The sequence below is a fragment of the Lissotriton helveticus genome, chromosome 5_1 (genome assembly GCF_964261635.1).
Source record: "Lissotriton helveticus chromosome 5_1, aLisHel1.1, whole genome shotgun sequence".
NCBI lineage: Eukaryota > Metazoa > Chordata > Amphibia > Caudata > Salamandridae > Lissotriton > Lissotriton helveticus.
The window spans coordinates 660,803,422-660,826,733 of NC_136065.1; the positions used below are offsets into that span (position 1 = coordinate 660,803,422).

The 23,312-nt window shown below is 45.2% G+C and overlaps 1 protein-coding gene across 1 annotated transcript in view; it reads left to right on the forward strand.

The window, feature by feature from the left end:
• The window catches only part of LOC144753329 (glutathione peroxidase 3-like), a 97,397-nt gene extending 74,581 nt beyond the window's left edge, over window positions 1–22,816 (forward strand). Inside the window, exon 6 of the mRNA XM_078641065.1 lies at window positions 22,515–22,816. Within this exon, the coding sequence (XP_078497191.1) occupies window positions 22,515–22,605 (91 nt within the window). The 3' untranslated portion in view covers window positions 22,606–22,816. The remainder of the gene's footprint in view (window positions 1–22,514) is intronic.
• Window positions 22,817–23,312: the final 496 nt, after the last annotated feature.

Sequence of the window (23,312 nt, forward strand, 5' to 3'; positions counted from 1 at the left end):
CAAGCCACAGTGCAAATCAATGGGCACCTTTCCGGCCCCTTCCCCATCTCGCGTCGCACTCGGCAGGGATGCCCCCTCTCTCCCCTGCTCTGGACATGAAGTTATACTTTCTATACACACAAGCTCACTATGCAATATACTGGTTTCAGCCCCCTCCATTCATGCCCCACCTGCCCATCGAACAAGACTATATGGCTCCTTTACCTACTACCTTCTTCCTCGGGTCACCTGTCCTTGGGGAGGATACAACCCACTCCATGGTGGCATGCACTAACCGAGCATGGTACCAGCTTGTCAGGAAACTACGCAAACCACTAATATACTTGACACTACTCCCTCGTTCACCCAGTGCTTAATTTGTAAAAAATTAAGTGCCAAGGGCCTTCTCTGTAACCCTCTGCAGCTTGCACCACCCATACCCTGCCAGCACTGCCAACGGTAGCACCAACATAACACCTATCCATCTCACACTCTTGCAAGTTTGAAATTCACACCATTTCAGGCCACACAAAGCTATAACTAGCTAACCCCGGGCGTAGTGGGCATAGCAGGGCTACACAGAGGTCCATGGAGTTGCGAACAACCTCAGTGGAACTCTGCTAAGCTACGCTACGCCACCCGCCTCCACCCCCCTATATTAACAATTAATTCTACATGACTTAAAATTAAATTAAAACCACTTACCTGACATGCAGCGTCCCCGGCCTGCCCTCCTCCCCGTCTGGGTAATTCTTTGAGAGAACTGCACATGCGTGCATGCCCACGCCTACGCCTACGCATTTCTTGCGAGAAATGCACATGTGCAGTTTTCTCAAAGAATTACCCAGACGGTGAGGAAGAGGCGGAGTGCAGCCCGGGGACGCCACATGCCAGGTAAGTGGTTTTAATTTAATTTTAAGTCATGTAGAATTAATTGTTAATATGGGGGGGTGGAGGCGGGGGCTGGCCAACTCCGCTCCGGAGTGTGTGGAGATTTGCCTTCTCTGCGTTCTCAGTGGAACGCGGAGGAGGCAAATCTCCGCACACTCCGCGGGCAGAGAGGAGGTATCCACTCCGGGGTTAATAATAACGGCATGAGAGGCTGATATTACTCATTTTAAAGGTATATTGACTTACTAAACAGGGTTGTTGTGCTCATCTCAAAACAGCGCCACCATGTGGTAGACTGTCACTAGAGCCTGTGCTGACAATTAAGTTCTGGTGCTGATCACCGGAAACCACCAGCACAAATTAAGCACTGCTTTCACCTCATGCTGGTCACTCATGAAGCCATATGTCGCAACATGCTTCGCAGGAGAGGAATAAATATCTGGTGTGACCTCTACAATGAGGGAGTGTTTAAATATCGAGAAACATTGCTAAACTGAGGAGCCGCCCACCATTGGATATCTTTCTCTATTGTATGGTATCAAAAAGGAGGAGTAAAGGGCTATTACTACTTGATTACGAGTAGAAGGTCCAGCCACAGCGTGCCCAAAAGGATACGTCTTTGCAAAAATTACCGTGCTGTTCCTAAGGGAAAGAGGGGATTGGTACAGTCTGTGATGCGAATGATTATGGCAGGGTGACACAAAGGTAACCCTGGGAATCCATTTTGTTGGATTAATGCCCTCACATACCCTTTCAGGTGTCATGCTTCATCATTTGGGCCTGCTCCTTGTTGGGTCGGCGATGCAATACCTAACGGGCAACACCTCATAGAGGGGCTCTTTGGCGGAGATCTTTTTCCAACAGCCGTATGGATGAAGTGCGGGTATGGGGCCAGAAAAGAGGGTAGACGTGGAGGAGTGAATTAAAATAAAACTAGTGGTACCGGGAATGATTTATTCAGAAGGTCCACTGCTTTAATTAAAAACTGTTTTCTAGAGGAGAGTGCAGGAAAATTCTGTTTCCAGAAATCCTCCAGAATTTGTTATAGTCCGGTCAACATGTTTCTCGCTAGTGTGAATTTAACAAGCGATTCTTCAGGACCCAGATGACTGTTTAGCAAGTATCTAAATGTGAACACTGTCTACTCTAATTCCCTAATGTGTAATGTATGTATACTAATGTGAATACAACAACACTTAGGGGTGAATGGGGGAACAATACTATATTACCCTTCTTCTATTGTAACTGCCAATACCTGTTAAGGAAAGAGGAAAAGCAGATCACAAACAGCTTAAAAACAATCGCATCGGTGACTGTATTCCTTGTGTGGTTCGCATGCCATTATATATCAGGCGTGTCACCACAACAATGCACAAGTGTAACATGCACTCTCAAATGTGAAAACTTAGTGAGAGTGGTACGGGATAGACCATTAAAACATATTCAGAGAGAATAAAAATACCAAATTGGTATGGTTAGCAGAGAGTTATCCAAAACTCACCTAAGGTTATTAACAGTCAGATAACAACAGTATCCAGCGGGTAAAGCTTCAGGTAGATCTTCCACTGCAAGGCTATGTATAGGGAAAGATCTTAGTGCCTCATGAACAGTGTACAGTGACATTGATAGTTGTATTGTATGTGTCAAACAGCGTTATGCCAATCTTCAGAAGTGCCTCTGACGGCGCTATATTATAAACTAAAAAGTCTGACTGATATATTTCATGTAACTTAGTACTCAAGACAATGGCCCACGTAGTAATCGGTAAAAAGGCGTGTACAAAACGTGTGGCCCTGCGGTCAGAGTATGTAAAGAGGTTAGGTTATATTTCATGTATCTTAGTACTCAAAACAATGGCCCACGTAGTAAAATAGGTTAACAGGCGTGTATAAAACCTGTGGCCCTGAGGTCAGAGTATGTAAACATGTTAGGTGGTGATGCATACACACTGGATCCATGGGGTGATTATGTGGGGGACCATGGCTCGCTGGTTGCTGGTGTCGGTAAGCCCTTCTCCTGCGATCATAAGTGGGCTAGTCTAACGTCAGAGGGGAAGAAGGGGAAGCTCTGTGCGGTGGTGTGACTGCTCTTGTGAACGCAGAAATAGTGATAGACGAGATTCAATCCCCTTATAACTCGCTGTCTGAAATACTGTACTGGGTGGTCTCAAGGTTAGGTCTGGCTGGGAGGCAAACTGAATATAAACGCCACCGCTGTTATATTCGCTGCTGTTCGAGTTAATGTAAGGGCCAGCGTAGGAAGAGAGATGGTACCAGTTGCCATGTCAGTTTAATGTGAGTTAGTGTCAAAATGACGAGCGGCGAGGAGAGAAGAGAAAAAGAGAAAACAGACTAAGTATGTATCCGCTGCCATGACAGTAGTGTTTATGTCAGTGCCATATAGGATAAGTGCGGGTTAGTGTCAAACTCGCAGAAGGCGATGAGGTAAACAGGAGGAAAATACCTCCGCTGCTGGGACAGTGCCAAGTAGTTAAGGAACCGGAAAAGAAAAGAATAACTCCCCGATAATGAACCTGATCTAACGGGACACACTGGTAACATAAGTGGTTGACATAGCGGAGTACACGGTCTCTCCTAGGAAGAAAGACCAACGCTTCCGAGTCTTTTTGTTGCGCTGTTGCTCACTTACTTGGTAATCCCTGAGCTGCACTTCACGCACCTACCCCTCGCCGCTGGATCCGGGTGGAGGAGGAAGGCGGGGTCAGAGCCGGATATAAAGGAGTGAAGACCTCCACGTGATTAGTACACGAGCGCGGGGGCCATCTTGTAGGGTCTAGCCTGTGGTGAACAAATTGGCTGGCTCGGAATAATGTCAAAAATAAACTTAAGGGGATGATACCCAGAATCACTAAACTCCATTCATGAATAATGTAAAGGTGATAATACGTTTTTAGGGCTCGGCCTCCGCCCACGAAGTGGGAGGAGTTTCGAGCTCCTAATGTTAAAGAGAAAAAAAAAGTATCTGTAGGGCTTTGGCGAGACACATTCCACACATTCCTTAGTGTGTTATGTCATCTGGCCAGTGATTCGTCTTCGCTGTGGTGTCTTTTTAATAGGCTTGAAGTGATAGGCTAAATGTCGTTTTGGTCGGCCATGTTTGGCATTTTTCGTTCGTGTGCGCGCAAAGAAGTACATTAATTATAATTAGGAGCTGTCAGGGTGCCTCCGTAAGTGAATCCAGATGGCCGGGCGCGTTCACCATTCAGCAGCGCTCAGCGCGCAGCTGCTGCATGCCAGGCCGGGAAAGGGCTTCATTAGTTCAAGAACAAGAGTCTGACGTTCTGTCATGGGCTGTAGAAAAGAGAATTCATTTTACAACTTGTAATAATGTCATGCCTTTTGTTAGGCATCACCTAACTCGTGTTTTAGTCATCACAGGAAAATTGTATTATTTTGTTAGTGGGTCCAAAAAAACAACCACGCGCCTTCTACACACAAACTCATTGCACGAGTCTTCTTGAATAGATGCAAATGTTTTTCCAAAACGTTCTCAGAAGAATTTCTGTGACGTCTAACTGTCTGATGTTGCTTCCTTCCTTCCTTTATTCATTGCATATTAATGTTTTCTTATGAGCTATGTACAGACCAGAGCCGTGCAGTGGAAAGATCGTTGTGTGGACTTCTGTTGACATTTAATACTAACAACCAACCCTCCAGACCCTCTTTTTTTCCATGCCTTTCCATTCTGTTGATGTTTTTCTATTTTTTTTATCCGATCCAGCGACTATCGTTAAAAAAAAATGTTAACAGTTTTTTAAACTTTGTTCATAACTTTTTGTCAAGACGCAGTTGAGTGCATAGTAACTTAACTAAGGCTATTGAATTACTATTTCTTTCAGTACTGCTTCACATTCTATTTTTTTTAATGCAGCATTGGTTTTCGAGAAAAATTATTGTTTTTGTGACATTCGATTACACCCAAGAGCTTTTCCTACACAATACGGAACTCCCACCCGCCTTTCACAATTCCAATCCCAAACACAAGTGCACAAGTTCTTGCTGCTGAATTTTGAAAAGGCACGTGAAGTGGGAATCAGAGTGCAGAATCAGAGTGCAGTTTGAGAGTGCAGAGTGCAGTTTGAGAGTTGAGACTGTAGTTTGAGAGTGCAGATTGAGAGTTGAGAGTGCAGATTGAGAGTGCAGAGTGCAGTTTGAGAGTTGAGAGTGCAGTTTGAGAGTTGAGAGTGCAGTTTGAGAGTTGAGAGTGCAGTTTGAGAGTTGAGAGTGCAGCATGAGAGTTGTGAGTGCAGATTGAGAGTTGAGAGTGCAGATTGAGAGTGCAGAGTGCAGTTTGAGAGTGCAGAATCAGAGTGCAGAATCAGAGTGCAGAATCAGAGTGCAGTTTGAGAGTGCAGTTTGAGAGTGCAGTTTGAGTGCAGTTTGAGAGTGCAGAGTGCAGATTGAGAGTGCAGTTTGAGAGTGCAGATTGAGAGTGCAGAGTGCAGATTGAGAGTTGAGAGTGCACGTTGAGAGTGCACTTTGAGAGTTGAGAGTGCAGTTTGAGAGTTGAGAGTGCAGGTTGAGAGTTGAGAGTGCAGTTTGAGAGTTGAGAGTGCAGCATGAGAGTTGTGAGTGCAGTTTGAGAGTTGAGAGTGCAGTTTGAGAGTGCAGTTTGAGAGTGCAGTTTGAGAGTGCAGTTTGAGAGTGCAGTTTGAGAGTGCAGTTTGAGAGTGCAGATTGAGAGTGCAGAGTGCAGTTTGAGTGCAGAGTGGAGTTTGAGAGTTGAGAGTGCAGATTGAGAGTGCAGTTTGAGAGTGCAGATTGAGAGTGCAGATTGAGAGTGCAGATTGAGAGTGCAGATTGAGAGTGCAGTTTGAGAGTGCAGTTTGAGAGTGCAGGTAGAGAGTGCAGTTATAGAGTGCAGATTGAGAGGGCAGTTTGAGAGTTGAGAGTGCAGATTGAGAGTTGAGAGTGCAGATTGAGAGTGCAGTTTGAGAGTGCAGATTGAGAGTGCAGATTGAGAGTGCAGATTTAGAGTGCAGATTGAGAGTGCAGATTGAGAGTGCAGTTTGAGAGTGCAGTTTGAGAGTGCAGTTTGAGAGTGCAGTTTGAGAGCAGATTGAGAGTGCAGATTGAGAGTGCAGATTTAGAGTGCAGATTGAGAGTGCAGATTGAGAGTGCAGTTTGAGAGTGCAGTTTGAGAGTGCAGTTTGAGAGTGCAGATTGAGAGTGCAGATTGAGAGTGCAGTTTGAGAGTGCAGTTTGAGAGTGCAGTTTGAGAGTGCAGTTTGAGAGTGCAGTTTGAGAGTTGAGAGTGCAGTATGAGAGTTGAGAGTGCAGATTGAGAGTGCAGATTGCCTACACCCACGAAGTGGGAGGAGTTTCGAGCTCCTAATGTTAAAGAGAAAAAAAAAGTATCTCTAGGGCTTTGGCGAGACACATTCCTTAGTGTGTTATGTCATCTGGCCAGTGATTCGACTTCGCTGTGGTGTCTTTTTAATAGCCTTGAAGTGATAGGCTAAATGTCGTTTTGGTCGGCCATGTTTGGCATTTTTCGTTCGTGTGCGCACGCGTGTGTAGTTTGAGAGTGCAGATTGAGAGTTGAGAGTGCAGATTGAGAGTGCAGAGTGCAGTTTGAGAGTGCAGAATCAGAGTGCAGAATCAGAGTGCAGAATCAGAGTGCAGAATCAGAGTGCAGTTTGAGAGTGCAGTTTGAGAGTGCAGTTTGAGAGTGCAGTTTGAGTGCAGTTTGAGAGTGCAGAGTGCAGATTGAGAGTGCAGTTTGAGAGTGCAGATTGAGAGTGCAGAGTGCATATTGAGAGTTGAGAGTGCACGTTGAGAGTGCACTTTGAGAGTTGAGAGTGCAGTTTGAGAGTTGAGAGTGCAGTTTGAGAGTTGAGAGTGCAGTTTCAGAGTGCAGCATGAGAGTTGTGAGTGCAGTTTGAGAGTTGAGAGTGCAGGTTGAGAGTGCAGGTTGAGAGTGCAGGTTGAGAGTGCAGTTTGAGAGTGCAGTTTGAGAGTGCAGTTTGAGAGTGCAGTTTGAGAGTGCAGATTGAGAGTGCAGTTTGAGAGTGCAGATTGAGAGTGCAGAGGGCAGATTGAGAGTGCAGAGTGCAGTTTGAGAGTGCAGAGTGCAGTTTGAGAGTTGAGAGTGCAGATTGAGAGTTCAGTTTGAGAGTGCAGATTGAGAGTGCAGTTTGAGAGTGCAGTTTGAGAGTGCAGTTTGAGAGTGCAGTTTGAGAGTGCAGATTGAGAGTGCAGTTTGGGAGTGCAGTTTGAGAGTGCAGTTTGAGAGTGCAGTTTGAGAGTGCAGTTTGAGAGTGCAGTTAGAGAGTGCAGTTAGAGAGTGCAGTTTGAGAGTGCAGTTATAGAGTGCAGTTTGAGAGTGCAGTTTGAGAGTTGAGAGTGCAGATTGAGAGTGCAGATTGAGAGTGCAGATTGAGAGTGCAGATTGAGAGTGCAGATTGAGAGTGCAGTTTGAGAGTGCAGTTTGAGAGTGCAGATTGAGAGTGCAGATTGAGAGTGCAGATTGAGAGTGCAGTTTGAGAGTGCAGTTTGAGAGTGCAGTTTGAGAGTGCAGTTTGAGAGTTGAGAGTGCAGTATGAGAGTTGAGAGTGCAGATTGAGAGTGCAGATTGAGAGTGCAGATTGAGAGTGCAGAATCAGAGTGCAGAGTGCAGATTGCAGTTTGAGAGTGCAGTTTGAGAGTGCAGAGTGCAGTTTGAGAGTGCAGAGTGCAGTTTGAGAGTGGAGAGTGCAGATTGAGAGTGCAGATTGAGAGTGCAGATTGAGAGTGCAGTTTGAGAGTGCAGATTGAGAGTGCAGATTGAGAGTGCAGATTGAGAGTGCAGATTTAGAGTGCAGATTGAGAGTGCAGATTGAGAGTGCAGTTTGAGAGTGCAGTTTGAGAGCAGATTGAGAGTGCAGATTGAGAGTGCAGATTTAGAGTGCAGATTGAGAGTGCAGATTGAGAGTGCAGTTTGAGAGTGCAGTTTGAGAGTGCAGTTTGAGAGTGCAGATTGAGAGTGCAGATTGAGAGTGCAGTTTGAGAGTGCAGTTTGAGAGTGCAGTTTGAGAGTGCAGTTTGAGAGTGCAGTTTGAGAGTTGAGAGTGCAGTATGAGAGTTGAGAGTGCAGATTGAGAGTGCAGATTGCCTACACCCACGAAGTGGGAGGAGTTTCGAGCTCCTAATGTTAAAGAGAAAAAAAAAGTATCTCTAGGGCTTTGGCGAGACACATTCCTTAGTGTGTTATGTCATCTGGCCAGTGATTCGACTTCGCTGTGGTGTCTTTTTAATAGCCTTGAAGTGATAGGCTAAATGTCGTTTTGGTCGGCCATGTTTGGCATTTTTCGTTCGTGTGCGCACGCGTGTGTAGTTTGAGAGTGCAGATTGAGAGTTGAGAGTGCAGATTGAGAGTGCAGAGTGCAGTTTGAGAGTGCAGAATCAGAGTGCAGAATCAGAGTGCAGAATCAGAGTGCAGAATCAGAGTGCAGTTTGAGAGTGCAGTTTGAGAGTGCAGTTTGAGAGTGCAGTTTGAGTGCAGTTTGAGAGTGCAGAGTGCAGATTGAGAGTGCAGTTTGAGAGTGCAGATTGAGAGTGCAGAGTGCATATTGAGAGTTGAGAGTGCACGTTGAGAGTGCACTTTGAGAGTTGAGAGTGCAGTTTGAGAGTTGAGAGTGCAGTTTGAGAGTTGAGAGTGCAGTTTCAGAGTGCAGCATGAGAGTTGTGAGTGCAGTTTGAGAGTTGAGAGTGCAGGTTGAGAGTGCAGGTTGAGAGTGCAGGTTGAGAGTGCAGTTTGAGAGTGCAGTTTGAGAGTGCAGTTTGAGAGTGCAGTTTGAGAGTGCAGATTGAGAGTGCAGTTTGAGAGTGCAGATTGAGAGTGCAGAGGGCAGATTGAGAGTGCAGAGTGCAGTTTGAGAGTGCAGAGTGCAGTTTGAGAGTTGAGAGTGCAGATTGAGAGTTCAGTTTGAGAGTGCAGATTGAGAGTGCAGTTTGAGAGTGCAGTTTGAGAGTGCAGTTTGAGAGTGCAGATTGAGAGTGCAGTTTGGGAGTGCAGTTTGAGAGTGCAGTTTGAGAGTGCAGTTTGAGAGTGCAGTTTGAGAGTGCAGTTAGAGAGTGCAGTTAGAGAGTGCAGTTTGAGAGTGCAGTTATAGAGTGCAGTTTGAGAGTGCAGTTTGAGAGTTGAGAGTGCAGATTGAGAGTGCAGATTGAGAGTGCAGATTGAGAGTGCAGATTGAGAGTGCAGATTGAGAGTGCAGTTTGAGAGTGCAGTTTGAGAGTGCAGATTGAGAGTGCAGATTGAGAGTGCAGATTGAGAGTGCAGTTTGAGAGTGCAGTTTGAGAGTGCAGTTTGAGAGTGCAGTTTGAGAGTTGAGAGTGCAGTATGAGAGTTGAGAGTGCAGATTGAGAGTGCAGATTGAGAGTGCAGATTGAGAGTGCAGAATCAGAGTGCAGAGTGCAGATTGCAGTTTGAGAGTGCAGTTTGAGAGTGCAGAGTGCAGTTTGAGAGTGCAGAGTGCAGTTTGAGAGTGGAGAGTGCAGATTGAGAGTGCAGATTGAGAGTGCAGATTGAGAGTGCAGTTTGAGAGTGCAGATTGAGAGTGCAGATTGAGAGTGCAGATTGAGAGTGCAGTTTGAGAGTGCAGTTTGAGAGTGCAGAGTGGCAGTGAGTGCAGACTGAGTGCAGAGTGACAGTGAGTGCAGACTGAGTGCAGAGTGACAGTGAGTGCAGACTGAGTGCAGAGTGACAGTGAGTGCAGAGTGACAGTGAGTGCAGAGTGACAGTGAGTGCAGAGTGACAGTGAGTGCAGAGTGAGTGCAGAGTGAGTGCAGAGTGAGTGCAGAGTTAGTGCAGAGTGAGTGCAGAGTGAGTGCAGAGTGGCAGTGAGTGCAGAGTGGCAGTGCGTGCAGAGTGGCAGTGCGTGCAGAGTGGCAGTGCGTGCAGAGTGGCAGTGCGTGCAGAGTGACTGCAGAGACAGTGTGTCAGGGTGCACATTGTGTGAGTGTGCAGAATGAGTGTGCAGGGTAAACAGTGTGTGACTATGCAGGGTGACATTGGGAGTGTGCGGGTGAGCAGTGTGTGAATGTGTAGGGGCAGTGTGTGAGTGTGCAGAAAACACCACACACACATACACCACACACACATAACGCACACACAAACCACACACCTCAGTCTCTCAACACCACACACTTGTCACCACTCAACACAACACACTCACCACCACACTCACTCCCCAGGCTCACCCCCACAGACTCACCACCACACACTCACCAGCACACAGAAAACAACACACACAACAACACACCCCAAGCCGTCAATGAATGCTTTCACCATGCACAAACACCAACAACCATCATCCATCTGTGCACGCTTTTACCAAGCACACACCCACCAGCCGTCAGTGCACCCTTCCACCAGGCACACACACCTCCAGCCGGCAGTGCACTTTTCCACCAAGCAATCGCAGTATGGTACACCTTACTTTTAAACATATTCATATAAAGCACAGCATGCCACCATTGGTAAAATTACAATTCAACCAACATACTTCCACTACACACCACATGCACACACTCCATAACACATGGCAAAAAGACATTGGCATTTACAATGCCATTAGCTCAAACTCAAATAAATCCGAGCACGATTGCATTTCTAATGCTTGTTGAATGGGCAATTACGTATTGAAACTGAAATTTAGGCATGGTAGGGATATGTGTCGGCCATCTTGTAGTGGCTAATCCAGGGGATATCTTCATTAAGGCCACGACTGTCAGAAGATAATCTGTGGATCCAACGTTGTTCTTTGTAGAACAGGCCCTGTTTAGATATCTTCTGGGTTGCTTCAAGGATCAGCCATTGAAGAGAGTCTGGGGTGTGGTTCATTTCGAGGAAGTGCCTGCACATTTTTGTATTGTGTTTCTTGCACCTAAAATTGCTTCGGTGCTCCGAAATTCTTGTTTTCATATTTCGGGTCGTCATGCCAATATAATAAAGATTACAAAGGCATATAATCAGGTAAATACAGTTCGTGCTATTGCAATTGGCGTGGCCTCTCATTTCCCACTTGAAAGAGTCTGTCAGAGTAATACTTTTGTATTTTTTAGTGAAAGGGCATGCTGCGCACCCACCACAAGGATAGTGGCCAGTAACTGCTGGCAGAGTCCACAGTGTGGTTTGGCGATTGGTTTCGCTTGTCTTCTTAGGTCTAGTGTGTATCAAGATGTTTTTGATATTTTTAGACCTCTTGAAAGCGAATCTACGTTGGTCTAATGTGAGCGACCCTGTGTTGAGTATAGACCAGTGGCGTCTCACGATTCTTCTCAGATGGGTAGACGCCGTTGTGAAGGTTGTCACACAGGTCATGGGTTGGATAGCCAGGGGGTTTCTTTCTTTAGGTTCTAACAATCCCTCCCAGTTATTGTTCTGTGTTTTTTTTTACATTTTTTGATTTCTCTGGTAGGGTAGCCTCTCTCTCTTAAGTTCCTTGACAGGATAGCTGACTCAGTCTTGTAATTTGCCATTGTGCTGCAATTACGTCGTATCCTGAGGAATTGCCCAAACGGCAAATTGGATCGTAGGGCCTTAGGATGGTGGCTGGTATAATGCAACAGACTATTGCGATCTGTGCTCTTTTTATATAGAGTGGTGCCAAGGGATCCCCCTTCGATACTTATTTTTATATCTTTCTCTATACCAGGATTAGACATGAAATCCGAGCTAATACCCGTGACTTCCCTCAGAAACCTCCCACACTTAATGTCCCACACACCCTACTATGGACAACAGGGCAAAAATATGCAGTATCTATCCTCTATCGTACTGCTCTACTAGAGCGGCCAGGTGCGCAGAATGGGGCTAGAGCTGGGTAGGATTAACATTTAGACACTCTACTCACAGATAAACAGTGGGTCTACTGCTGCACACAAACAGGCCTTATAACAGCCAGCAGCCCCCTACACATTATACATTTAAAATGTATACATTGGGTATACTATACACCAGCAAGACTGCACAGATATAAATTAAGACCAGATGACTGCTGAGACAGATGCCGACAGAACGGGGTGAGCTTCCTCCATCTGGCGTGGCAGTGTGAGTTGATACACAGGTATTGGGTAGAGGTGCTGTCCTCTTTATCTAAGATGGTCGGCTCTCCCATTCCCGTCTCCCCGGTTACGCCATTATTAGGTTATACTGAGGAGTTGCAGACCGCACAAAGGAAAATCATTGTACTGGGTCTGAGAATTGCAAAGTAAAGGGTGGCATGCAGATGGGGACGAGGGCGGGCCCCCGAAATTCAAAGAGTGACTGACAGATCCCATAAGTTGTTAGACCAGCTAACAACGTATGCAGAATTGTTGCCAACGACGTCCCATACATGGGACTTCTGGGACCCCCTGCTAACTTATTTGCGCAAATACCCAGACTGACGGGTCCATTATAGGATCAGTTGGCTTTGACCACTTCTAATTGCAATATAAAGTGCTGATGGCACAGGGGCGGGGCAGATACTCTAGGCACAAGGGTTCATCTGAATGCGTCAAAGTAACTGGCCACTCTTATAGCATGCCACTTCATATCATTAGAGGCCACATGATAGCAGCACTAGACCCAATCTAACAATTGCAAGTTAAAGCCCTGGATGTATGCGCACTGAGTCAGAATGCAAATGTCCAAATGTTGATATTCCAAGACTTCGATATACAGGAATAGGGCTTTTTATTTGTGTGTGTGTATGCATAAGCAAATGTAACCAATAATCAACAGGCTGTGAATGTACTGCTGTGTTTTGTTGGAACAATCAATAAAAACATTAAAAATTAAAAACATACAGACCAATTTAATTTGCAAGGACAAGCTCTCAAGTTCTTCAGGGTGCAGAAGCATGTTTGTTTTTTAATATAATTTAATCCCTTCGCTGCTAGGCCTTTTGCGCCCCTGTGCAATGCCATTTTTTTGGCTATTTGGGGTAGTTGGCACTTAGGCCCCTGAAACTTTTTGACAACATAAGGTATCCACACCAAATTTTCATCATTTTTTCCAACATCATGGGGATTCTAAAGGTACCGAGGGTTTGTGGATTCCCCTGGAGGGGACCCAGAAGTTAGTCAAAATACAGCTACATTTTGTTTTTTCTTGGAAAATGGGAACAAAGGGCTACAGATGAAAGCGTCTGGTTTTTTCCCTGCATTTGGTATCAAAAAAGGGGTTGTGGTGCTGAAATCACAATCTTCCCAGCTTTCAGGGAAAAGCAGACTTTTGTCAGAAAACCAAACATTCTTATACAGTTTTGGCATTTTTCTGGGACATAGCCTATTTTTGCTCTTTTTTGTGCTTTCAACCTCTTTCCAGTTAATGGTAGAAATAGGTATAAAAGCAATAATTGATTCTGAAAAGGTATACATTTTAGAAAAGTGGGCAAAATTCTGAATTCAACAAGGGGTCATTTGTGTAGATCCTTCAAGGTTTCTTTATAGAAACTAACCGTTGAATGAAGGAAAAATTGAAAATTAGTTGAGAAAAATAGCCATTTGTGTCAACGTTTTCACCTGTAACTTCTTATAATTATGACAGCTCTTTGAAAGCAATATACTGTTACATCCGCTGGACCTTTCTAGTAGTGGGGATATATAGGACTTGTAGGTTCACCAAGACCCCGACGAACCCAGAGCCAATAACTGAGCAGCGTCTCGCAATTGTTTTTTATAATGTACCGGGTATATAGTAATTCATTCGGGAAAATATATATATGGAATAATCGGTATGAAATACACCTATGTATTTCTGAAATTGGAACAAAATATAGAGTTTAGAAACAGTAAATATTTGCACATTTCCCATACTAGCATGAGAATTATAGCTCATTTTTCAAAATGACTTCTTTTTTACACATTGTCTTTCATTTGGAAGACAGAAATACATAGAAAGTCAATAGGTAATAACAATTGCTCTCCAAGTCTGTGTTACCCTTTGTCTCCCGATAAAAATGGTACCGCACTTGTGTAGGTAGGCCTAGTGCCCGCGACAGGAAACGGCTCAAAACGCTACGTGGACACACTATTTTTAGAGTGAAAACTGACCCTTTTTTTGTAAAGTGCCTAGCTGTAGATTTTGAACCCTAGCTCTACGGGCACCTAGGGAAACCTAGCAAACCTTTACATTTCTGGAAACTAGACACTCAGGGGAATCCGGGAAGGGGTGATTTCACTCGCTCTTACCAGGTTCTATTACCCAGAATCCGTTGCAAACCTAAAAAATAATTTTAAAAAAACACATTTTCCTCACCTTTCTGTGGTGGAAAGTTCTGGAATCTGTGTAGATCCAGAAAATTCCTCCCACCCCGTGTTGACCAAAGTATTCTGAGAAAAATTGTACCTCACTTGTGTGGTTAGGCCTAGTGCCCACGACAGGAAACGGCCCAAAACGCAACATGGATGCACCCCATTTTCACAGATTTTGAACCCTAGCTCTGCTGGTACCTAGGGAAACATAGCAAGCCTATACACCCAGGGAAATCCAGGATGGGGTGTCTTGACTGGCTCTCACCGGGTTCTGTTACCCAGGATCCCTTGCAAACCTAAAAATATGTCCAAAAAAACACATTTTCCTCACATTTCTGTGGTGGAAAGTTCTGGAATATACGTGGATCCACACAATTACTCCCACCCTGCGTTTCCCAAAGTCTACTGAGAAAAATGGTACCTCACTTGTGTGGGTAGGCCTAGTGCCCGGGACAGGAAATGGCCCCAAACGCAACGGGGACACACCACATTTTCACAGTGAAAAGGGACCCTTTTTTTACAAAGTGCCTAGCAGCAGATTTTGAACCCTAGCTCTGCTGGCACCTAGGGAAACCTAGCAAACCTATACATTATTGAAAACTAGACACCCAGGGGAATCCAGGATGGGGTGACTTGACTGGCTCGCACCAGGTTCTGTTAACCAGAATCCCTTGCAAACCTAAAAATGTGTCCCCAAAAACCCACATTTTCCTCACATTTCTGTGGGGGAAAGTTCTGGAATCTGCATAGATTGACAACATTCCACCCACTGCGCGTTCCCCAAAGTCTTCCGAGAAAAATGGTACCTCACTTGTGTAGGTAGGCCTAGTGCCCGCGTCAGGAAACCGCCCAAACGCAACGTGGACACACCACATTTTCACTGTGAAAACTGACCCTTTTTATACAAAGTGCCTCGCTGTAGATTTTGAACCCTAGCTCTGCCGGCACCTAGGAAAACCTAGCAAACCTATCCATTTAATAAAACTAGACAGCCAGCGAAATCCAGGATGGGGTGACTTGACTGGCTCTCACCATGTTCTGTTAACCAGAATCCCTTGTAAACCTAAATATTTTTATTAAAAAAACACATTTTCCTCACATTTCTGTGAGGAAAAGTTCTGGAATCTGCGTGGATCCACAAAATTCCACCCGCCGCGCGTTCCTCAAAGCCTTCTGAGAAAAATGGTACCTCACTTGTGTGGGTACGCATAGTGCCCGCAACAGGAAACGGCCCAAAATGCAACGTGGACACAACACATTTTCAGTGTGAAAACAGACCCTTTTTTTGCAAAATGCCTTGCTGTAGATTTTGAACACTAGCTCTGCCGGCACCTAGGGAAACCTAGCAAATCTATACATGTTTGAAAACTAGACACCGAGGGGAATCCAGGATGGGGTGACAGTCTACTAGCAATAGTCTTATTCCAGAGGGAGAAATTCCTGTACCCTTTGACCTCGAGCAAGAACCATCCAATGGTGCCCCAGGAAATAACCCAAGCATAGATTAGGTGCCATTATCTGTCTATGCATTAGAATGCTGCACGGCAGAAACTATTAATACCCCCTTGCCGTATCCCCTTCCCCCATTCCAGAAGACCTTATTGCTAAGCTGGAACATTGTGGGAATTAAGAGTAAGCTAGGGGACCCTGACTGGGGTACTTTTGTCGACAGGCACGACATATGTTTATCCAGGAAACATGGGCACTAGAACAAGTGAATAGGTGTGGCTACAAAAGCTATAGAGTTGCATTGACCAACTCGACTGCTGGGCACATTTCTGGTTGATTATTAGCTTTGGTTCACTACACCATATCTTATGTTGTTACCCCTCTCCATGTGAATAACTCCGATGTCCAAGGGATAATTCTTTCCTGTTTCAACACACATCTCCTCATGATAATTAATATTTACAACCGGAGTAGCACTTACAAAGGGGAATCAAAAACACTGCAATTATTGGACAGTGTACTAGGTAATCACTCTAGCACTCACCATGTGCTTATAGCAGGGGACTTTAACCTCACATTTGGGCCGAATAGCCTGGCATGTGAACTATTCAGGGATGAGAATTTCATTTGAGGTATCCCTGACCTGGTCTGCCCTACTAGGAGGAACATCTCCCGAGCAGCACTCCAGGTTTGGACCTTACCCTATAGCATGGAATCCGGGCATGTAACTGGTATTCCCCTTCGGACAAACTGCTTGCACCAACACTTAGATGAGGCATCTACATGAGCACAATCGACTATAGTTTTCTGGATGTAAGATTATGGAGTAAGCTAATCAATATGATTGTGGTGGAGCGAGAGGAAAGCGACCATAACTGTTTAGCACTTAATATAAAAGTATCAATGAGCCTCTGATGTTTGACAGCTATCAAATATCCGTAAATATCAAACAGAGGGAAGGAGAAGCTAAGGGTAAAGAGGTCCCACTCAGCTCCCTAGCATGTGTCAACAAAAATCAAAGGTGAGTGGAATCTGTGTTTTAGAGGATCCCTTTGAAATAAATCTGTGAGACCCTCAACAACTGCTTTCGGTCAGTGGTTTATGCTTTGCCACTAACGTACTAGTAGTTGATAATATCATCATCGGTCTTCCTTTCTCCAACCAGGAGGTGATCTCTTGTAATTAAAGAGATTTTTTCATGGGGATCCACAGCAGACTGAGTAATCTAAAATTACCCCTTGTCTAGTGCTCAAAATTTTAATAAGGGTTATACAAGGATAAGAGTAAAAGAAAAATGTATGGGTGTAATGGACGTGTAATGTATCCTTCGCATCTTGTAGTGAGGTCAAGGTCTACATGTTTCAGCCTCTCTGCGCCCATAAAGGGTTGGCGGCTTTTGTCAGGATCATTCAAAAAGTTGTATTTGGAGGATGCCTTAATGTCAATTAGGGCAGGTGGAACATTATCCCCTGAGTAGTCAAAATAGGTGGAGCCCTGCCCCCTAGATTCTTGTATGGTATAGTACAGCTATTTGGCTCCCGAATGGAGAGAACAATGTTGCCATCTTCGTTATGTTCTATTTGGGCCCTATAGGAACAGGAGAAAGACGTGGTTGCCGCCCTCTTGTTGCGCAGCACCTCCGATTTGCAATTGTTCCTCCAGTTTTCCCACACGCAGCTTGTAGCTACGAACAATAGGAGGAATGTGAAATGGGAAGCAGTGGGTTCCCCACCCGAGGGAATTGGGGCCTATCCTTAATCCTGTCCACCCACATGGATAATATGTGTGTCAATTTGGCGGGAAATGATATGATACTAGTGGAGCACAACATGGTATTCTCTACGTTGAGTTATCTCCTCACCAAGGAGTCAAGGGGACACCCAAACTTATCGCAGGCAAAGGGATGGTTTAATGAGCAGTGTAAAAAGGCAAAGCTAAATCTCCTCTAATCCATAAAAGGGGGGACACATCGGCCTTAAGGGATAACAGGGCCTTCTACCGGGCTAGTCTAAGAGAAACAAAAAGAGCTTGGGAGGATGCCATTTGGTCTGATTTACTGGATGCCTCTGTAGCTAACGAGCAGACGAAATGTTGGGCCCTGGTCAACAAGAGTGATGAGAGGCTAGGCAATCCTGCTGAAACATCTACCTTAACCTGTGACTTTGATGCACATTTTGGGAGCTTGTATTCTACTACCCACGCTCCTGGGCTTGGCTCTGTGCATGCTGGTCACTATGGACCAAAGATATAGCCTTTTCCCCCAGTAGTTTTCACCATGGAGGAAACCGAGCAGGTGGTGGTTTCATTCTAACCCAGTAAAGCTCCGGGGCTTCTTGAAAAAATCCTGGCAGATGTGTTTAAATCAGACCCGGGAGTGTGGATCCCTTGCGTCAATGTGGTCTCCAACGCTATCACGATGGAGGGAATGATCCTTCATCATTGAAAGGGGGCAGAGATAGTGCCCATCTTCAAAGGGGTATTCTAGTGTGTCTTCCAACTACCACCCTATCAGCCTGATCGACAACCTGCAAACAATGTTTAGCAAGCAGGTGTTTGGGCAGCTGCTGTAATTGATGTGAGGAAAACCACATCCTTTCAGGACTACAAGCAGGGTTCAGGCAAAACAAAAACAGTGTGCTTGACCAGACCTTCCACTTTTTCCTAGTAAAGTGGAAGACGGTGGACCTGGCCAAGTGGGAACTTTAAATGGCGTTTATTGACCTTCGCGACACGTATGACCCCGTGCCCAGAGAGAGATTATGGGAAGTGCTTTGGCAGATGGGGACCCCCCAGATCTTTTCCACTTGGTTCAACTGCTCCACGAAAAGAACTTTGCCAAAGTGCAATGTGGTGTGAAAGGAGAATTAACTGAGGCCTTCCCTGTAAACCAGGGAAGCGTCAGGTGTGTGTACTCAACCCTCTTTCTTTTATACATTAACAGTTTTATTGCTTACTTGTTATACCAGCACTCCTCTCAGCTGTCCAAAACTAGGAGGGGCCTACAAAACTTGATTGACAGCTTCAATCAGTTCTGTGGTGATTTTGCTCTCAAAATCAACATGCCCAAGACAAAATATATGATTTATTCCAAGAGAGGCAGAGCAAGAGGGGTTATTAAGGTGGGCCATGAAATCTTGCAGAGTCCAGGAGTTTGACGATCTGAGTATAAGGCTGGATGACACTGGATGCTGGGACCTGCAGACCAAGAAAGAGTACTTTAATTGTGAAGCCTCGAGCTGCAGTTATATATACATTTGCCAAAAATGCAGCTTGGTCCTCTGTCTGTCCAGAAATTTAAATGTATGAGACCCAAGCCAGGGAGCAGCATTATACGGGGCATAGCTATTGGGCCCTTGCAATAGTTCTGCCCTTAGCACAGCAGAAAATAATTTCTTAGGGGCCTGGGCTTAGGAGAGGTTACATCCCTGGTCCCTCTTCACCTCGATCTGGGATTAATGAAATATCAGCGGAGATAAGGCTGAGACCTTTATTGTTCTGGGTTCGTAGATGGAGGACCCATGAACTGTGTCACCTTAGCGAGTGCTTGCAGGTAGTTATTAAGGCCAATATGACGGGGAAAATTAGATGGCTTTTGCTGCTTAAAAATGCGTGGCTGGGGAAATTCTGGAGCATGTGCCCTGTTTCTTCAATTTAGGTAAGGGACTCTCCCAGTACCAACTTACACTTTTAACTGGGGAAAGCAGAAAAAGGTATCTGATCTTTGTTTCCGTTGCAAAACTGTGCAAGTGAGTGGCAAGCACCTTCTGTTCTTTTGCCCTCTCTTTGTCAATCCTAGAATTAAATGGTGTGTTCCTTTGTGCAGATTCCTCAGTCTACAAATTCGATATGAATCCTACAGCGTATCTAAAAGTGATACCACCTCAACTGTGGTTATGGCTGTTTCCAACTTTCTGTACATAGCTTCGGCAATTAGAGTCAAAGCATCTGGCACAGCCAAACATCCATGCCCTAAATGATCCATACATCACCCTGATTTTTTTTTTTTTTTTAGAAATCTTTTTATTAATTGTGCTCAAGGTCTCATACAATTCATAGCAGTGATCAGAAGACATACAGAAAATCAGCAGTACAATTACTTGAAAGGACACACCAAAAGTGAAATGGGCAATTAATACACTCCTCCTTATCCCACCCCTGCCCGCTCGGCCCGGTATCTGCACCAGGGGTCCCACACTTTTTTTCCATTTCTTCACACATCCTCTCAACTTATATATAGTCTCCTCCGCCCTCTGGCACCAGTCCAGGTCTCTCATCCACTGATCCCACTGAGGGGGCGCCCGCGCCCCCCAGCTACTGGCTATGTTCTGTTTCGCCACCCCCGCCGCTGTTGCTAACCAAATCTCGTTGTATCCGGACCAGTCAGTAGCTCCTTTAATCATTAGCAATAGCCACCTAGGCTCCACTGGTACCAGCGACCCCACTACAGTTGCCATTGTTTGGGCTACTTTCGTCCAATAGGGCACTATGTACGGACAGCTCCACAGTATATGAAAAAAGATCCCTTCCTCCTGACAACCCCGCGCACACAACGGAGTCAGGCACCGCCCCACAGGAGAACAGGTGGGTACGCGGATAGTGAACCCAATACAGGATTTTCAATTGCACCAGGCGGAACCTGATTCTAATCGTTATTTCGCGGGGACTTTGCAGGGCATCCTGCCAATCCTCATCCTCAAGGCTAACAATGTCACCCTCCCATCGTTCCCGCAGAGTCATCAGGGGGTCCGGCATATTATTTATGAGCTTGCAGTAGATGGTAGATATGGGTTTCTCAGGGATTGGGTCTGGAAGGAGTCTGTCCTCTAGGGGAGAGTATACTGGGAGCAAGGAGTCCTCGTGTATGTGTGTCCGTGGGGCATGTGTGAGGCGCAGGTAATGGTAGTGTTGAGAGTTGCACAGTTGATATTCTTTTTGGAGATAGGCAAAGGATCTGGCAGCGCACCCCTTCCACACGTCGCCCAGGTAGTCAATCCCAATGAGCCTCCAGCCCTTGAAGCCAGTTAGTCTGGAGACCTGGGCCAGCGTGTCCCTGAACCAGAGCGGAGTCCTGCCCGTTAGAGTGCCCGCCCAACCCAGGAATTTGTTAGCGTCCCTCCAGCACTGCAGGACTACTCGCATATGCGACGGAAGATCTCTGCGTCGCCTACACTCGTATAAGAGAGGCTCACAGTAGCCCCCCGGCATGACATGCCTTTCGACCCCGTAGGCAGGCTCCAACCACGAGGCGTAGACCCAGTCATTAACCACCTGCAACTGGGAGGCCCAGTAGTAAATTGCACATCCGGGAGGGCCATCCCCCCGTCGTACACCCCTTTCGTTAGCTTGCGCATCGCTATTCTCGGGTTCCCCCCCTCCCAGAGCAGCGTTCGCAGTGATGAGGCGATGCGCTTATACACCCCTGCAGGGATCAGATAGGGTGAATTCTGCAGGATATAAAGCAGGCGTGGCAGTGCCAGCATCTTAAAAAGCGTGGCGCGCCCCATCAGGGATAAAGGCAAGCTTCGCCAATGGGTAACATCTGATGCCAGACGCACCAAGTGTGGCTCCAAGTTCTTGCTAAAGAACTCGGCCCTGTCCCTAGTAACATACACCCCTAAGTGTGTCTCTATTTGGGCATTTTGTATGAACTGTCCACTTTCTTCGGTTCAGAGACCACTTCCTTATTTTTTTGTGCGCTTATAATTCTGTGTAGTTGCACACCAGAGTCACTATTTTTATTGATTACACTCTTTTAGAATGATTGGTGTCACATGTTTAATTTCTATGAGACTCCAATGTTGTGTCCATCTAGTTTTATAAACACTATAAATTAGAGAGAACGATCTGTAAGAGCATTGAAATCTCTCCATTGGAATGTTTTAAACTTTTATATTAAAATGATTTTATGTATGCTTTTGTTAATAGCCTTGAGAAAGTCGCGACTAGCGATGAAACACGTGTCGGCTGTAGCTGTAACAATCTGTATTCAAGAAATACTTTGATGAAGATTGCTTGCTGAACAAGAATCGACTTTATGAACTTTACATTAAAATAATTTTGCTGATTAGGCTTGATCAGCTGTTTACATTTGGACTGTTGTGCTCGGTCTTTGTTTTGATTGAGTGATATATTCGGGTTGGTCCGTTTTATATTAGATTATACTGTGGGTGGCACGGTATAAGACATTGAGCATGCTTAAAAGAGGAAGTTATGAAGAGACTTTGATGCAAACTTAACAGAGTTGCTGGCTACGTTGCTAATTTTCTACAGCCACCTTTTCCTTCTATATACACCCCTAAGTATTTAAATCCCTCGGTGACTATCGAAGCAGGGCATCGGGATGGGATCCTCGGGGGAGGGCTGGAGAGGGGGTAGATCAATGATTTGGCCCAATTAATTGTATACCCTGAGTAGCTGCCAAAAAGTTCAAAAAGATGGAGCGCCTGTGCCATCGAGTTATATGGGCGAGCCACATAGAGGACAATATCGTCGGCGTATAATGATATAAGGGAGGGACAGGCCCCAAAACGACCTGTCCCTTCCGGATCCAGTGGGCCAACGGCTGCAGGGCCAGAGCAAAAAGAAGCGGGGACAGTGGACATCCCTGCCTGGTGCCTCTGCGCAGGGGGAATGCCCGAGACATCGCTCGGTTATGACCCTGATTTTTGGCGATTTTAATTGTTTGCTGTCATTTTTACATGATTTTGTAACTATTTATCGATGTTTTGTTTGAACATGTTTAATTTTATTATGTATTTTTGATAATGATACTGATGTTTCCACTGCAGACCTCATAAAAGGTCTGTCAGAAATTAAAGGGTTTGTGATGTTGCTTATCTATGGAAAATGACTGATGATTTGTAACGTATACTTACCTTAGGGTTAATTCCCCTACAGTTCAACTGCTAGGTTATATTTTTCATTCATTGTCTTCTACTGCTTCTCTTCCAGATATGATCTGAAGACATCCTTTGATGTCATTGAGAATGACATCCACATGCTTGTTAACAAGTACAACTCATCAACAGACTTAGCTAACTAGACTGCAAGACACCCTGAACTGTCCTTACCCGAAGACTCAATGAAGAATCTCCAGTAAAAGCTGGGTACCAGCAGCTGGAAGTTTCCGACAAGGTGTGAGAATCTTATTCTGCATCGTCTTCAAAAAGGATTACTTTGGGCTACTTTAAGAATTAAAGCATCAAATGGGACGTTTTACTTCACAAAGCACTAAATAAAACAATATGACTCAGTGAGATGTTCTAAACTTTTTTTTAACTTCTACGGATGCATCTGCCTTTATTGGTCTAAATTATAGACTCTACAATAGAGAAATTGTTCCCGAACTCCTTCCCGCAGCGAAAACCCCCTCAAATATTATATTATTTTTCTGTGCAGCATTCATAAATTACTTGGCCGCTTATGCTGAGGGACATTTGGTTGGGTTGTCATTTTCAGATGACACAAATAGCTAGATCCTCAGTGCACTAAAAGGTGTGTAGTCAACTGTTTGGTAACTTGTTGGTGTGGGTGTGTCATACAGGCAATCTCTCTTGTGGGTGTCCTTGGGAAGCTGAGCCTTCTAATGTCAGGTTGTGGCTTGGAAGATTTGGGTACTGTCATCTAGATGTCAAAAGTCTTTCCGAAGAATGAATGACACCGCTGGTCACCTGGGGAAAACCTATAGGGCCGTGCAAACCTGATCGGAAACTAAGACATCATTCCAGGGGGTATTTGGATTTAGGACAA